The sequence below is a fragment of the Castor canadensis genome, chromosome 12 (assembly GCF_047511655.1).
Source record: "Castor canadensis chromosome 12, mCasCan1.hap1v2, whole genome shotgun sequence".
Classification (NCBI taxonomy): Eukaryota; Metazoa; Chordata; class Mammalia; order Rodentia; family Castoridae; genus Castor; species Castor canadensis.
Genome location: NC_133397.1, coordinates 64,307,605 through 64,325,372, shown reverse-complemented (window position 1 = coordinate 64,325,372; position 17,768 = coordinate 64,307,605). Strand labels below are relative to the sequence as shown.

At 40.4% G+C, this 17,768-nt stretch overlaps 1 protein-coding gene across 3 annotated transcripts in view; it reads right to left on the bottom strand.

The window, feature by feature from the left end:
* Dguok (deoxyguanosine kinase) overlaps window positions 1–17,768 on the bottom strand; it is a 31,444-nt gene continuing 13,676 nt past the window's right edge. For all 3 annotated transcript variants that reach the window (XM_074050024.1, XM_020166417.2, XM_020166418.2), the window contains 5 exons: window positions 15,404–15,591; window positions 11,297–11,444; window positions 5,880–5,995; window positions 5,254–5,353; window positions 1–4,798 (listed from right to left, as the gene is read on the bottom strand). In XM_074050024.1, the coding sequence (XP_073906125.1) occupies window positions 4,772–4,798; window positions 5,254–5,353; window positions 5,880–5,995; window positions 11,297–11,444; window positions 15,404–15,555 (543 nt within the window). In that variant the 5' untranslated portion in view covers window positions 15,556–15,591 and the 3' untranslated portion in view covers window positions 1–4,771. The remainder of the gene's footprint in view (window positions 4,799–5,253; window positions 5,354–5,879; window positions 5,996–11,296; window positions 11,445–15,403; window positions 15,592–17,768) is intronic.

Below are 17,768 nucleotides of genomic sequence, written 5' to 3'. Positions count from 1 at the left end.
GCTAGGAAAGCATAGATTTATTCAGAGAACAGCAAAGAAAACATCTTAGCTAGAACAGAGGCTTCTTTCACAGGTGGGGAAGACAGGGCTGAAGGGTTCTGAAAGCCCACGTGAGGAGTCTGGTCATCATCTTGTAAGAGGCACCAGCATTTTAAAACAAAATTTTATTTTGAAACAATTATAGATTTATAGAAAAGTTGCAGTTTCCACATACCCCCCACCGAGTTTCTCTTGAGGCTAGTATTTTATATTACATGGTATACTTGTCAAAACTAAGACGCTGACATTAGTATGTTACTATTAGCTAAACTCCAGACATGATTTGGATTTGGGTTTTACTAGTTTTCCACAAATGTCATTTTTCTGTTCCAGGATCCAATCTGGGATTCTACTGTGCATTTGGATATCAACTTTTAAAAAAATATTAGTATAAGAGGTGTTTGGGGAGGATCATCTGATAAGCAATATAAGAGTAAGCTAGAAACTGGGGTATGAAGGCATTTGTAAAGGCATTCCAGAATCTTTGGAGCTTCCAAATGCATTCCTATGTCCAGTGACTGAAGGGGCTTTCAAAAGTGCAGCTGTTGAGAAGAGAAAATCTGGGCCACTGTTAAGCATCACTGTACCTGCTGAGGGCCCCAACGGGTGAAGGCATGTTTAGGATGTATCTGGTAGCATGTGTGTGTGTGTGTGTGTATGTTTAGGATGTATCTGGTAGCTCGTGTGTGTGTGTACACTGTGGTAGGGGTAGTGGTGGGTAGGGATGAGAACTCTTGTGTCTACTGAGTATCAGAGACCCAGATAATGGTATCCAGAGATCTGTTAAGACTCTAGCTTTAAAAAGTCATCCTTCTGTCTGGCTTCAAAATAATCTGAGAGTGTGAGGTAGGTGATGGGTGAATCAAGATTGGTTATAAGGAGATAAATGAAGTGGGTGAAATTAAAAATTAGCTCATACTAAGAAAGTAAAAGGCTGCCCTGCTATTCACCAGACTGTAGGGACAAAGGTGAAGCCACCTACAAAGTTACCATGAAGCAATATTTCTTCCAAGGGCAGCAATAGCTTAAAAGTGTCATGATGATCCCCTTCTTTGTATGATTACTGCATTCTTCCTCCCACCCACCCCGTAAATCTGGGTTTGAACTCAGGGCTTCATGCTTGTAAGGCAGGCACCCCACAGCTTGAAGCCATGCCTCCAGCTCTACTGCTTTCTCACTCACTGGGAAACCTTGTTCTTTACAAAGAAAGATTACCAGAAACTTGGCTGTTTGAATTTTATCAATTAAATATGAAATAACACAGGCTGATCTAAGTCATTTTGACAGAGAGGAGTGTTCCTGACTTCTAGCCCAGGTTCACTGCTTCAGAGAAGGGGCTTCTGAACACAATATTCCACTTTTGTACTTTCTAAGGAAATGGAACTGGGTCTACTTCATTGTTCAAAACAGCTGTTGATTCTTTTATACACAGCCCTGCTTTGCTCTGCACCTATCCCAAATACTGCTGTAAGTTTCACTTAACTACCCTTCCTCAAAATCCTTCAACTTCATCTTTTCCTGGTTAGTGAGACACCCCACAGTTCCTGTTTTATGGTCTCCCTTGTTGCAACAAGTTTATAAATCTGACTTTGTGAAACTTAAGTTTCTTCCTGGTGCTCTTAGGCTGACTGGGCTAGAACATGGGAAACAGACACAGGAATTAGACTAATCACTCTGTTTGCTGCTTATGATTTACATTTTCCGCAATGTTTCCTCTCTCTTTCTCTATTTATTTATTTTTGTGATATTAGGGTTTGAACTCAGCTTGCTAGGCAGGTGCTCTACCACTTGAGCCACCAAAAGGCCTGACTATATGCTAACAGTGTTGGAGATTTGTGGAGGGCAGAATATTCCCCTCTCCCCCAAAATGTCTACATTTTGGAACCTGTAAATATATTACCTTACATAGCAAAAGGACTTCTCAGATATAGTTAAGGATAAAGACCTTGAGATAGAGAGATTAGATAGGATCATTCAGGTGGGCCCAGTGTAATAACATGGGCTCTAAAAGCAGAGAAAACATCCTGGCTGTGGTCAGAAATGCAAAGTTACTAGCTTTGAGCCAGGCATAGGTGGCTCACACCTATAATCGTAGCTACTCAAGAGGTAGAGATCAGGAGCATTGTGGTTCAAAGCCAGCCTGGGCAAATAGTTCACAAGACTCCATCTCAAGAAAACTCTTCACAAAAAAGGACTGGTGGAGTGGCTCAAGGTGTAGGCCCTGAGTTCAAACTGCAGTACTGCAAAAGAAAAAGAAAAAAAAGTTACTGGTTGGAGATGAAGGAAGGGACCACAAGCCAAGGAATGTGGGCAACATGTAGAGGGCAGAAAAGATAAAGAAATGGTCTCTACATCCTTTAAAAAGGAAGCAGCCCTACTGACTTTAGCCAGTGAGACCCATGTCAGAGTTCTGAACTACAGGGCTACAGGCAGTAAATATATCCTGCTTTATGCAACTGTATTTGTGGTAATTTGATATGATAATAAAAACTAACACAAGATCACTCAGAGGTCAGAGGTAAAGACAAATGAACCCACGGTGCTTTGGGGAGCACCAATACTTCAAAGGAGAGGAGAACAGGGGCCCAGGAGTCAAAAAAGGATGCCCTAAGTGGTGGGAGGGACAGAAAACATCAATGAAGGGAAGAGTTCCAAAGAGAAAGTGAACCAGAGAATTTAAACTGCTTACTATTTAAAGAGAGGGTGAGGAGGTTAAGCGATCTTTACATTTTAAAGTGCATGTTATTTTCTTCATTTTCTCCATGATGGTTCTAGCATTTGCATTTAACAAATAGCTTCTTTCACCATAAACTATCACCTTCTCCCTCACATTAAAAGCTGGATCACAATCTTGATCCACATTATAAACCCATCAAAGCAATATTCAGGTTCCAGAACAACAGGTTTTACCACATCATAAGCAGGAAAGCAATACAGCTATTTTAATGTTAATCCAAGTTATTTGACTCTGAAGGACAGACCAGAGTGAGAAGAGCTCCCAGGCTGGACTGACAGCTTGGGGTAGGGACAACTTTAGGGAAAATGCTTAGCAGATACTGTCAGTTCTGGCGCAACTTCCACTACCCAGGTCCCTGTTTAATCTTCAAGATGCCCAAAGTTTCATCCTGCCTTCCTGTGATCCTAATCTCTGTATTTAAAGGCTCCTCCCAGGCCTCCCTCACTAGTACTTAAGGTCCAAAATTATTGCTCTTTATTAAAGTGTTTACTCTCCACAGATGACCTCAGCTGCCACTTTGGAGAACAGAAAATAATTTCACCTAGGGGAGACTTGGTGGCTCTGACTATCCTAGAGGACATTTACATTCTAAAAGGCAATGTTTACAAATGGAAAGAACTTAACACTGAAAAAGTGGATTATATTCTTTAACTACAAATGTACTATTCACATCTGTCCTAACGCTTCATTCTCACATGAGGGCCATGGCACTTGACTTTTTTCTCTACCTGAACTATAAGAATTCAGAATCGTCATTTTCTTACAGGGGCTTTCCCAGGCTATGTTGGCTTTTATTATAGGCCCTCATAGCATACCTGGAGTTCTTGTGAAATGCTAACAACATCTTTAATTTCTTGTTTGGTGTTGTTGATTCAACCCTATGATTGTACTAAAAAACCACTGAACCGTACCCTTTAAATGGATGAACTAATATGATGAAATGTATCAGTAAAGCTGTTAAGAAATTTTAAAGTGGGGTAAAGAAATCATTGAATTTTTTTCTAAATGTTATGCATATGTTAGAAACCAGCCTCACAATCATTTTTATCAAAGCATAAAGAACAAAACACAGATTTCTGTCTTCTAGGACACTCTGTGTCCCAAGTTCATTCATTTTCCTTTGTGCCTGCAGAACTGACAATGGTTCAGTGCTGGAAATCCACTCCCGGTGAATCATGGACCTATAGGCTTCTTGCAATGTAGCACTTCAATTCTATACAGTTATGTATTTTCTCTCCCTTAACAATAAACTGTCCTTCAAGCTTGATGAACAGCACAAAAGATTATTTCCTTTTCTTTCCTGCAGAGAGTTTAACTCCATTAAGGTCAGCTAAAACTCTCTGGATAAGGTTAGAGAAAGCAAGAGTGCCAGGATAGCTGAACCCTACATGTTAGATGCTGAGATTTTGGGCTCTTTATGTTCTCTCCCTTTTTGGGGAGCTTTTCGGATCTAAGACAAAAGACTAAGTTCCTCACCTCCAAAAGCAGCAGATAGGAAGAGATAAAGAAGCTTCCTGGAGTTTGGGGTTCCTTTCCCAGTTCTGGGGGCTCACAAACCTGGGTGCCCACCCACTCCTGAGCTATTTTATTTCCCTTCTTCATGATATGCAGGGCTTGGGTGAAGGCTCTGGAATGTCAAAAGGAAGAAATGAATACACAGGAAGTCTGGTTCATGAAGGATTCCAGAGGAAGAAAAACAGGTGAAAACTGCTAATCTATCAGGGAGTTCAGAGCAGGCAGTAAGGATACATCTTGAAATAAACAAACAACTGAATTAGAAAAATAAATAAAACTTAATTAAGTCCATTTATTTTCAAAGTCCTTGAGATATTAAAAAAAAGACAATGGCAAAGTCTAGAGAGAGCACACACCGTATCTCTGAGTGTCAAAGTACTCCAGGGTAAAAAGCAATGGGGATTGAAAGGGGAGTCTCAACATTTTCTAGCTCCAGAAAGTCAGAGAGCCCAGATCACAGCCAGAACATCTTAATACTGGTTACAGATTCTTTATGAAGGTCTTTACCTGAGTGAAAGAGAAAAGCCAAAAGTTAAATTTCACATTTTCAGGAAACTATTCAATGTGTTACATATATACAGTTCCATGAGTTTTTATGAAGAAGGGAAAATAGGCCTGGAGAAAAAAATGTGGGCTGCCCAGGGTCATATAGCACCAGTGGCAGAGCTAAGAATAGAATCCAGAAGTCTCATTTCCCTAGTTTTATAATACCTTAAAGGAGGAAGTAATCTGGCAAGCACATATTACAAGTCAACTAGTCAACAATTATAAATCTAACATACTTTAGAGAATATGGATTATTATTTGTAACTTGGACAAGATCCCATAGGCTTTGGAGTGTAATATGCAATTTGAGAAACAAAACACAACACCCAATATAGTGAACTTTGAAGCAAAGACTAGAAAGAGAAAAGTACATCAGAGGAAAACCACTAGAAAGCAAGAGTTTAAGTCTTTCCCACCTTTCTCATGAATTCTTCTTGTTTGGTTACTTCTTTAGAAAAATCATCATTGACATTCAGCACCAGCACTGGAATGTTCAGCAAAGCTTCTAAATGGAGTCTGAAAGAACATTTGATGGACAGGAAAAACAAAATAGAAACCTAAGCCAAGTTTCACACACTCACTAAATCTTAATTGAGAGAACAGATCTCAATTCATGTGTCTACTCAATAAAATGGCATGTAAATAGCATTAACGACAAACTCAATAAAGTTGGCTGGAAAGAGGAAAGTTAAGATCTGAAGATCAGAGCTCTAAACATTTTAAGTGGAGGACAAGTAGAAACTTGGAATGTAAACTTAGTAAAACTGATGTCGTTCTAAAAATTTTTTAGCCCTCTGAGTTATCAAAAGTATAAATCACAATGTTCAACCTAGGGAAATATAAAAAAGAAAGAAAGAGAGAAAGCTGGAGAAGTAGAATCTAATAATAAAGTCTCTTGGAATGTACAGAATACTCTGTACATGAGTTGGAAAATGCTGGGTATTTCCAATGACTTCCTTATGGGGCTGCAGGTTGAACTTCTTGTTTTGGATAACCTGGATATAGGAAGAAGGTCTCTGTCTTAATTCCTTTCTCCACTTACTTTGTTGTCTTGTGAATAAGCCAGTCTTCATGCTGACTATGAAGCTGTTCAAGATAGGCCAGTTCAATTCCTTTCTCTTCCTCCCTGGCCCTCTGGTACAGTCTCTTCAAACAAACCTGAAAGACAAACCACAGGCCCACTCAGTTCATCTGCTGTTCTAGCCGTTACAATGCAGTCTTTGGAGAGGGCCCTGAAATCCCACATATTGACTGTACCTACCTTCCTACCTACCTTGGGCACCACAAGCCATGACCCTGCTCTGCTGCCTTGTTCTCTTATTCAATCAGAAAATTTATACCATTTTCTCCACTTCTCCCTTAAATATGCTCTTCTTCTGGAGTATGCTTAGCTGGCTAATGGCAAACACCATCCATCCAGTTAGCTATGTCAGGAGTCTGCAACTATTCTTTCTCTTCCCATCCACATCAGGAAGTCATGAAATTCTCTTTAATCTCTCCTCCCACATCTGCCCTGACTAGGCACTCATCACTTCTCACTTGGGCTCAAGTAAGAACATTTTGCCTTTTTGCAGAAGGAGGTGAAGAAGTACATGGAAAGGCCTTAAAGTAGGAAAATCCAAAGGTCAATTAGTCTTCATCATGTACAATCTTGGTGGGCTTCCATTCCCCCATCCTTTATCCACCCACAGGTTGCTGTGAGGATGCATTGAAGTAAGGCAAATCATAGTTGTTCTTCTGTCAGAACAGCTTCTGGCAAAAGCTGTTCTCTCCTTCCAGTTTCTCCCTCAATCCAGCCTTCCATAGTACTGCAATATAACATCATTACATTCTTGGCTTAAAATATTTTACTTTATAGGCTCCTTACTGGCTATAGCCTTAACTACAGGGTTCAAGAAAGTATGAATAGCATTACACACACACAAACACACCACCCCACCCCCACTCTCACCCCCACAAATACCCATCCACACACACATTTTTGAGACAGGGTCTCACTATGTAGTCCATGTTGGCCTCAAACTCACAATTCTTCTCAGTCTTGCAAATGCTAGGATTATAGGTATGGACCACTAAACCTGGCTTATAAGTGGCATTATATTTATAAAATGGTAATTTGAAACATCTCTTTCATATTCCAAGCACTCACTATAGAGCAGAATGCAATATCTGCAAGGTCAAATGTACACATCTATGAAATTACCACAATGAAACCCTCTTGTACTATTAATGTATGCTAATTTAAAAAATGAAGTATAAAAAAAGTGAGGCTTGACAGTAATTCCCTTCCCTCTCCTTTGTAGAATTCTATTCTATATCCATTTGCAGAAATTCTGTAGCTCAGTGGCTCAGTGTCACACAAGGCCCCTTTGCTACTTGTCCTCAACTCCCTTAGCTCCCTTTCAGGTCTCACTGCTTCAGCCAGATATGGTCTCCTTCCTGTAGGACAGGCCAAGCTTCTTCATACCTCAAAACCATTGCTCCAAATGTTTGTTTTACCTGAACTGCCCTTATTCCTCCCTGTATGGCAAAACATTTCATTATTCAATGTCATCTGTCCATATAGATGGATTAATCCACTGACTTAGGACTTCCCTCTTTTTTAAAAACTGTGAACTTTATCCCCAAATATGGTACACAATACTCCCAAAGACCTGAGGTCTTTGCTGTCTCCCTCTGCCTTTCCTTTCCTCTAAAGAAATGAAGCCATGTAAACAAATTTCCTTTAGGTCCTTATGTCTAGTTTTGATGACAAGATACAGGTCTCACAGGTTACTATTTTCAATCCTTACCTCTTCTCCTCTCTGCTTTTCCCCTAACCAATTAATAACTGTCCTTAACTTAGATACAGTTCTATCCTTGGAATTCTATAATTTAGACAATAAGCAAAACATATGCAAAACAGCAAATGAAGTGTCAAACCATAAGGTTTGTATCCTAAGTGCAGCATTTAGATAAGAGAGGGGCAACATGGGACTTATGGAAGAGGCAGGACACTCTCTAATTCCTACTTCTGCAAAACTCCCCCTTTACCAATGGCCCCAGCTTACAGAGCACCAAATCTGAGAACTGAGTGCTGGCTAGGCCCTGAGAAATGCAGGCCACCAGTGGTTTTTCAGATGAATCAAAAGACAGAGTAAGGTCTGTACAGGACACTAGGTGGGCATCATGGCTGGGGGATACTTGGGAGGCAGGGGCTTCATAGATATCATCTTGTTCAGGGCTGAGCACAGAATTTGGTTGAGTAGGTGGTCAATAAATATTTGCTGCATGTATTCATTTAACATTTTCATTTCCAATTTAATCTCACCATCTCCTCTTTCTCCTACTTTCGCCTTTTCTATTTTTACTTTCCTTCACTCTGACCCTACCTTTTTTTCTTTCTCCCTTTGTCTTTCTACCCCTGAATCCCCACCCTCACTGCTGATTGCTTTGAGATCTTTCCGCCTTATTCCTCTCCTTTCCTAATCACACAGCTTTTTCAATACCTCTAACTTCTAGCTACTCAGTTCTCCATCTCACCCATAACCAATGTAACTTTCTGTATACTTTAGGATATATGCATAACACATCCTTTCTCCATATTTTTTGAAAATGTATATAAAAGGTGTTGCACCATACACTCTATATTTATTGTCATACAGATTGTCACACATCAGTATACAAAGGACTTTCTTACTCTTTTTTATGGCTTCAGCACTTTCTAGTGTACAGTTGGAGCATAATATATTCAACAGGCCTCTACTGATTTAACACTTGGGTTGTTTCCAACACTTTGCAATTGCAAACAATGCTGCCTTGTAGACAGGCCATTTTGTCTGTGTATGAGCATATCTATGGAATAAATTGCAAACACCATGATTAACAGGCCAAAAAGTATGAGCACTTGCTACTATATACTGCCAAACTGCCTCCATAGAGGTTAACCAATTTGTATTCCCATCAGCAAGCAGCTTTAGGATTTTTTAAATAGCAAAAACTACCTAAGTTCCCTCTCTGAGAGAAAAATACCTTGTTTGAATAGTGAAAATGAATATATATATATATATATATATTACAAATAGTCTTTATTTATTATTATTTCAGTGCTGGGGATTGAACCCAAGGCCTCAAGCATGCTAGGCAGGCACGTGAAAATTAATATTAAAAAAATATAGCCATATGTGAGAGCTGGAGGCATAGCTCAAGTGGTAGAGTACCTGCCTCACAAGCACAAAGCCCTAAGTTCAAACGCCAGTATCACAAATAAAACAAACAAAAAAAAATCCCCAAAACATGTTTTTAAGTATATATAAGGACAGAGAAATTCTTTTTGAAAAAAGCTATTTACAATTATTCACTCATTGCTTGCATACAAACACTGATGTTCACATTAAGCTATTAAAATAGGCTAACATTTCCCTTTTCACTATTAGTTAGCAGAGCAAACTCCCTGCCTGACCCCTCCTCCCCACGTCCCACCCACAACCTAAGTCTAGGTAAATTCCTATTTTGAGCATTTGGCATTAATTCTTACTTTACTGGCATGACTGTAATAAGTTCTTTTTTAAAAGATTCTATGAGGCCTGGGTCATAGATTAAGTGGTAGAGTACTTGCTTAGCAAGACTGAGGCCCTGAGCTTAAACCCTAGTAACACCAGGGGGCAGAAAAATAATTCCCATGAACTGAGATTTAGCTGGCCCCACTTCACCTTGGTCCTCATGGAGAAGACACAGATTCCTGAACCTGCCCTTACCCAGGAAGAAGAGCTGCTGGGGACACCCAGGAACTGGACTGTTACTATGCCTCCAATCCCCACCAGGTGCCTGTTGTTCCTATGCATCACACCCCCTGGAAAAAGGCAGCCCACTTCATCCTCTGCTCCCTTCAGCATTGTCTTCTTGGTGCCAAGCTGACTATGGTTAAGTTCTCTCTCTTGGAACAGGTTAGGTCAGCACTCTCCTTTCTCCTAATACCCAACTCTCAATTTCTGTTTCTTTCATTCTATCCATCTCACAACTTCCATGGGAAGCCTGTCACCAGTTCAAAGTCCAACCAAAATCTTCACTTCGTTTAACTCCACAGTACTTCACTCCTTAGGCCATCTCTCTCATCCAGAACCCCACTCTCAGCTACTCCACACTATCCACTTTGGCAGGCAACTCCTGTTTCTCCATTTACTGACACCAATCCCTGCTTCTGAAGTTTCCTCACCTTCATAATTTGCCTCTTCCATTCCCGCTCCCAAGCAATGAAGACCACTAAAAGAAGTCACATAAATGTGACCCATCTGGTCAAGTTGCAATTAATGCACCTAACTTCAGCTTGGTTCTGTTCATGGAAGGTTCTCAGCCCTCTAGACCCATGGACCCTTTAGTTCAGTTTTAACATCACTTGTTTATTCCCTCCTATGATCTAGAGTCATAATTTCTAGAAACTCCTAATACAAACTTTCCAATATCTGGTCCCAGTTACATTCGAAGGCCTCTCTCGGGCTGGTGAAGTGGCTCAAGCGGGTGAGCACCTGCCTAGCAAGTGTGAGGCTCTGAGTTCAAGCACCAGTACTGCCAAAAAAAAAAAAAAAAAGAAACGAAGGCCTCTCTCATGGTTTCCTGAGGGAAGGCATTCTTTCCTTTTCTCTCCTTTTTGGCCTATGCAGGTCTAAATGACAGAGATTCTCTCACTTATTCTCTGACTCTGCTCAGCCTGTTCTCAGGCTTCCTCCTGTCCACAAGTCTTAGTCCCATCTCTGAAACACATGGCCTCTAGCCTGCAGACAGCTTTCCCCTCCTTCTAAGATTATGTGGTATACCTAGTAGTTGTAGATTTTATAGACAAAGACCCCTGTTCTGGAAAGCTTTTTAGGGGCTGCTTAAAGTCACTGCCAGTCAGCAGAAGCCAAAAACCAATACTGTCTCCAGAGGCTTCAGTTTCCTGCCATGACATCCTGTGTATCAAGCTGGCTCCAAAGTCCAAGTCAGAAAGCCACAGAGTGCACTTCTGTACTACCATCCTGCCTTTTACAGTGGCCTTCTCAAGGTTCAAAAAGGGGCTATAAATTAGGGCAGTACCAGGATGGTACTGAGCCTCTCCTTTCCCACATCCTAGTTCTGAATATCAACAAGACTACTACAACCCCTGTTGACCCTGCCAAGAGAAGGAAAAGCTGAGACCACTGACTACAAGTCAGTGTCTGAGCTGCAAACCTGGAGCAATAGAGTCAATGCTCAATTTGTTCTGGTTTGTTGCTATTCTAAGAGGGACCCTTCTATGCAGTTGATTGCTTGAGAATGTTGCTGTACAAGGCCTGTGGGAAACAGGGCTCTCAGTATTAGAATAGATGGTGTCCACCAGATGCTCTTTGTGTTGTGGATGATGCCTGAGCTCTAACTGCTCCAACAGGAAAATCAAAGGCTTGCAGAATGCCACCTTCTAGGTTTCATATGGCCCTAAAGTCTAAGGTTTTGGTTCAGAGTTACCTGGGGAGAAGCCTGGAGATAGATGAAGCCATGTATTGAGAGCCGGCTGGCAAATTCCCGCAGGAGGAAAGAATGCCAGTCCTGATAGATGTGCCATTCAACGTCACTGAGGGAACCATTTTCAAAAAGATTCTTTGCAAAGATATACCTGGTTGGAAATGGAAGTGGGATGGGAAGGGTTGGGGTGGGGAAGAATGGGAATGAAAGGCACAGAAAGAAGCAGAAAAATCAATAACCAACTTGTTCTGTCTGTCCAAACCACTTAACTTTGGAGCTCCTTATCAATCTTGGGAAACCTGAATTCTTAACACACATCTTCCCTACTCAACACTGCAATGGTAAACAGCACCTAGATGTAGAAACTGAAGCCAGGGCTTTCCAAATGAGTAATTTACTCTAAGAAAAGGGACACTAGCAGAGGAACTCACTGGTCTCTGACAATTTTATCTGCTAGAAACTGGTTGGAACATACAGCAGAGGGTGTGTGTGTAAACTTGACTTAAGGTCCCAAAGAAAAACCAAATGATTCTAGGATAAAGCCACCTATTACATACCATTTAAGGACTGATGGCTTCTGAGTCTTCAACTGTGGAGCCATTCTTTTGTCTAGGTGAGAAGTGAAGGGAGCCATTTTTATGTGGTATCATTTATGGAGCAGGAAATCCATTTGGTTCTGACTTCAGTATTACCAAGAAAGTAGACTCTCCTTCAAAGTACATATGAGCTTTTGCTGGCTTGCTTCCTCTGTTGTTCAGCGTTTTAGTTAGATAGATAACAGAAAACTAAAGCTGAAAAATCAAACTAGCTTCGTTCCTTGCTTACTTTCACAACAAAAGGAGGATCTGGTAAATTAGGAAATTGGAGCTAAACAGAAACCACAGCTTTAGAAAGGTCAATTCTGCTTTCAACCCTCTGTCATCTTGATATAAAACACAATTTACATCCTCAACAATGAATTTCAGTTTCTAAGGCAACACTCAGTAACTGGCCATGTCTGGGAAAATGAAATTCAGAATCCTTGTGTATGAATGGCTCAGGCAAGTACAAACTGCAAAGCTGTGAGTGTCACCCTTACAAAAATAAATTTCACAGGAACTCTCCCAGGTCTGATCCTGGTTGCAGCATTCACTAGCCATGCCACCTTGGGAAGTCACCTAAATTCTTCCAGTTCACTGTTGTGATGACTGCATATTATAATCATAAAATGCTTACAAGAGTGAATGGCATATACTATTCAATAGATCTCAATTATTATTACAGTTGCCTTGTGTTAGGCTATAAAGAAGCTAATTTGGAAACTCCAAAAGTAAACTCTCCTAGCTGGAATGATTTAGCTAATCTAGCTGAAGGCAACAAGAAAAAAAGGGACTTTTGTAATTCAAGTTCTAAAAAATGTTTTCCACTTCTCCACAGATAACTAGAAGATGAAATTTAGATCTTACTTTGTTTTATTTTTTGTTTTTGAGGCAATTCCTATGTAGCCCACACTGGCCTCAAACCGTCGATCCTCCTGCTTCAGCCCCACCAATGCTGGGATTACAGGTGTGTAGCATAATACCTTGTGAAGTTTAGATCTTATAAGGAAAAATTAATAAGCCCTATAAAAGGGGCCCTTTCCTCTCCTGAGGATGAGCACTTCTGTTATTTCTCCAAAACTACTGGTGATGGATAAGAGGGGGTAGACAGGTAAGGTGCTTCCTGAGTGTGATGACATATACCTGTAATCCCAGCACTTAGGAGGCCAAGGCAGAAAGATTATGTGTTCCAGGTCAGCCTGGGCTGCATAGCTAGACCATCTCAAAACACACATACAAAAAAAAAATTAAAAAAAGAAAGGCTCAGATGCTGAGTACTGAGGGAAGGCCTGCAGACAGAATGCAGGGGCTTTGGATAGGTACAGGGCTTAAGGACTTAGCAGTTGGGAGCTCTGTTCTAAAACCACATGCTTGTGTTTCCTTTAACTCAGTCAAGAGACTTAAATTTCTTCCTCCCTGTAATCCACTCTACCAAATAACCTATGCCCCTCCTTTGGAACACACATCACACATGTGACCATATATATATCCAGTCCCTTTTGGAATAGTATCCTTATGGAGGCAGGGACTGGGTCTGCCTTCTTCTCTGCTGTAGCCCCAGGGCCAGGCCTGGTATCTGAGCATAGGAGGAACTCAGTAAGTCTGTACTAAGCAAATGAATAAAGGAAAGATATTTGTGTGTGTGTGTGTGTGTGTGTGTGTGTTGGGACTTGAACCCAGGGCTTTGTGGATGCTAAGCCCTACATTCTACCACTGAGCCACAGTCCCAGCATCTGGAATTTTAATTTTTAAAAGAATGGAAAGGCTCTAAATACCCTCAGGATTAGAATTTATAATTATCCTTTCTGTCTCAAAATGCTCCCTTTAATGTGCCTACAATGTTGTAGCTGTCCACAGTGTGACCGATTCTTACCTCTTCCTTTATAAGTAAATGTTAAGATCCAAGTAGCTTCTTAACAAAGCATTTCTAATTGACAAAGCAATTTCATTTCTCTGTTTCCTCTGAGAGGTCTCTCACATGCTTACATCACTATGAGACTAGAACTCAAAAGACTAACTGTGAATGTTTCCAAGCAACCCAAGTGATTGTATGTAATTCAACATCCTAGTCTGAGAGGCATGGCTTGGGAGAGGACAGGAAGACAGGTATTAGTACACCTGACAGTGGAAAAAGAACTAAAACCGAAAGCACAGCCATTTGTAATTCACACGTTTAGCTTTTCTAAAGAGTAGGTTCCTATTGGGCCTACAAAGAAGGAATCTGTGGCCTGCAGAGTTTCTTTCATGGACCTTGCATGATTCTGAGGCGAAGTCAGAACAATCACATGCCATTCACAAATGAACCCTTACTTTTTGTTCCAGGAGGCTTTATGAAAGTACTAAGAGGTATAACTAGCTTATTTAATTTGGAATTAAGTGGGTTACCAACTAAGTAACTTCAGCAGTGAACGGCCAATGAAAATGCAGCATTTTTCTGTACGGATAAATCAATGGAGCTTAAGACAGATGATTTTTCTTGAAAGTACAATTTCTTAGACAAAAGTAATTCAGACACAAACCTCAGCAGTGTCCAGATCAAGCCACCCCAACTTTGTCTCTAGGTGGCCTAACCCTAAGTCACAGTCTGGTCTCTGGCAGAACAGAGCCAAAATTCCAAAGCCTGAATAAGCTACCACTTCTGAAACAGGCTCACTTCTCAGGCTACCTGTTAGTCTTTATTAAAAGTGACTTCACATCTCACTCCCTCAGGTGGTTAAGATGATACCCTTCCTCTGAAGTGACATAGATACTATGTGTCCATTCCAGATTCTGGCTGGTAAGCTCTGTCACATAAGAAGGGGTTAAAAAAAAAAAAAAAGGCTAAATTGGACATAAAAGCCAATTTCAGAGATGTGCGATTTCTGAATAGACATCTTTTCCTGAAGAATAAAAAAGGATGAACATATCTCTTTTATGAGTTTTTTTGGTGATACTGGGGTTTGAACTCAGTGTTTCATGCTTCCTAGGCAGGGGCTCTACCACTTGAGCCACTCTGCTAGTCTTTTTTTGTGTTGGGTATTTTTGAGATAGGGTCTCAAGAACTATTTGTCTGGGCTGGCTTCAAACTGTGATTCTTCTGATCTCTGCCTCCTGACTTGCTAGTCTTTAGCTGTAATCCTTTACAGGCATGAGTCACCAGTGCTTGACTCTTTCATGATTTTAAGAACACAAGTTTTAATTCCATCTATTTTTTCCTTAAAGGTGATAAACAACCACTGATTGAATCATTTTCCTAGAACAGACACTGCTACCTAAGTGTCCATTTTGCGCCATTAAGCATGCAATGTTATATTAAGTAACTACTATATTGCCTCTATGCTGGGAAATAAGGAAAGATGAGGTAATCAGTGGCACTGTGGAAAATTCAATGCATTTGGCTTATGAAAAACACAATCTCCTTTCTCGACACATGATTCAACAGAATTACAACTCTGGACAAGTCTGTATGGACAAATACAGGGCCTGTGCAAGAAAAAGAAAACACACAGAACTGAGCACGAGGCTGTGGCTGACAAAAGGCTTGGCATCTTACCTGTCACTGTACACAGACCTCTCAAAGATCTGTATGGGCTTCTTGGCCTGTAAAAGTTTCTCAGGGAAGGGCTCCAGCTGTACTTTCAGGCGGCTCATAAAGGAAAATGTCTGGAATGTGTAAGACCATCGCATTGGCTCTCGGTACATCATGTCCAGCAAGTTTCCAAGATTTGGGGTAGTGCCATCCTAGAGGGGATTACAAAAGTAGATAATTTCCTAGAAGGTGTACTTATTCTACAATATATACGCACTCTCTGCCCTTCCCCAAGAAGGTTTAATAATGCAAGAAGAAATTATAAAGACTGGTGGCGTGACTCAAGCGGTAGAGCACTTGCTTAGCAAATATAAGGCCCTGAGTCCAATCACCAGTATCATAATAAAAGAAGGAATTATAAAAAGTTTTCTTCCACTAAAAAAATACAACCAAATCCTCCAGCTCAACTGAAACATAGAGATTTTCCTACCTTATTAGATAAGAATCTGATAGAAGATGACATGCCACTTTCAATATAACAGAGAAGAACAAAGTAAAACCCATCTATAGAATTCACACATTCACTGATTGTTGGATATGTAGAGTCTGTTTGGGAAGGATTTAATAATTAACAGCCATCTAAAATTTTACTTTTAATGAAATCCTTCCACTGCAACATAATGTCCACTTTCTTTTGAGATTCCATCTGTGGCTATTTCTTTTTAAAACTTTAAGGCAGATAAGAAAACAATTGCTATGGACTGGCAGAGTGGCTCAATTGGTAGAATGCCTGCCCAGCAAATGTGAGGTCCTGAGCTCAAACCCCAGTACTGACAAAAATAAATAATTTAATGAAAGAACGCAATTGCTTATTATTGAAAGTCCAACTGACCAAACCAAATGAATTCTTTACCTTTCATAAAAAGGTTGTACATTGTTAAAACAAACAAAACCAAAAATAAGCCTGGACTCTTTTCAGGGATCTGTCATTGATTCAATGCAAAGTGAATTTTGTGCAAAGCACTTTGGATCTGCATTTATTCATTCAATCACCATTAACTGAAGGCCTGTGTGGATGAAGTACTACATGATCTAGGTGCTGTAAGGGTTATAAAAAAAAGGAAGTAATGTTTATTTCAATGCTTATTATATTCTCATTTAATCTTCAAAACAGTTTCTTGAGGTGGGTAATATTGTTATGAACATTTTTCAGAGAGGTGAATCCACTCAGAGGTTAAGTAACTTAATTGTTCAAGGTCTTCTGCGGAGTAAGTGAATGGGGGTGAATGGGGACTCAAATATGGTTTCCTCTAACCTCTTCTTTCTAATGCCTCTCCTATAAAGGTGAATAAGACATAGCTGCTGAACTCAAGGAGCTCACAATGGGAATGGAGAAGGATGATTAGGTTATAAGGAGCTAGAATATAAGGCAGGAAATGTGATGAATGGGCAATTGTATATAGTTGAGGGAATCTCAGGATTCTGGAAAAAAGTGGCATTCCACTGGGAAATAATGATGAGTGAAATGTTCACAGACAGAAATGGGTACTAAGAAGAGAGTATTTCAGGTGGAGACAACGCTATAGGAGTGGAATAAAGATTAGGTAACAAGAAGTAGTCCAAGCTGGCTAAACAGTACAATTAGTACTTTGAAAGGTTCAGCAGAAACAATACTTATAGAAGCCAAGTGGATCAGAAAACCATTTACCTCTGAGGTGTGTTCAGGGTTTCCCTTCTTCTAATCTCCCAATACAATATGCACCAACCTCACAAATGGACCCTAACTAAGGGCTGAAGGTGGAAACGGGGACAAACTTGAGTCTGTTTGATGGGTATCATTAGAGATAGTGGGAACAATCCATGGTTTGTCATATATTCGCAGACTGCATGATGGGGTGGGAAGGCATGCTGACAGATGTTGTAGGAGGACTGGGTGAGAACTACTGCATGAGAAGGCTTTGGACTGCCAAAAAGACTGCTCTGGAACAAAACCATACAGCAGCCTACACAATTTCTAAAAGAACCCATCTCAGCAATAGAATAAGTAACAAAAGGACAATAATTGAATATAAAAATTATGGAGGGCTGGAGCTGAGGCTCAAGATATAGTATCTGACTAACAAGCATAAGGTGCTAAGTTCCAAACTTCAGTACTGTCAACAACAATAAAATAATAATAATATTTGCTTAAAAATATTCTGCTGGTCTTGGAGGCATGGTTCAAATGGCAGAGCTCCTGCTTAGCAATCATGAAGCCCTGAGTTTAAGCCCCAGTATTGCCAAAAATAAAAATTAAAAAAAAAAAAAAATTCTGCAATTAAGCTGGGTTTGGTACTGCACACCTGAAATCCCAGCACCCAGGCAAGAGGATTGAGAGTTCAAGGCCAGC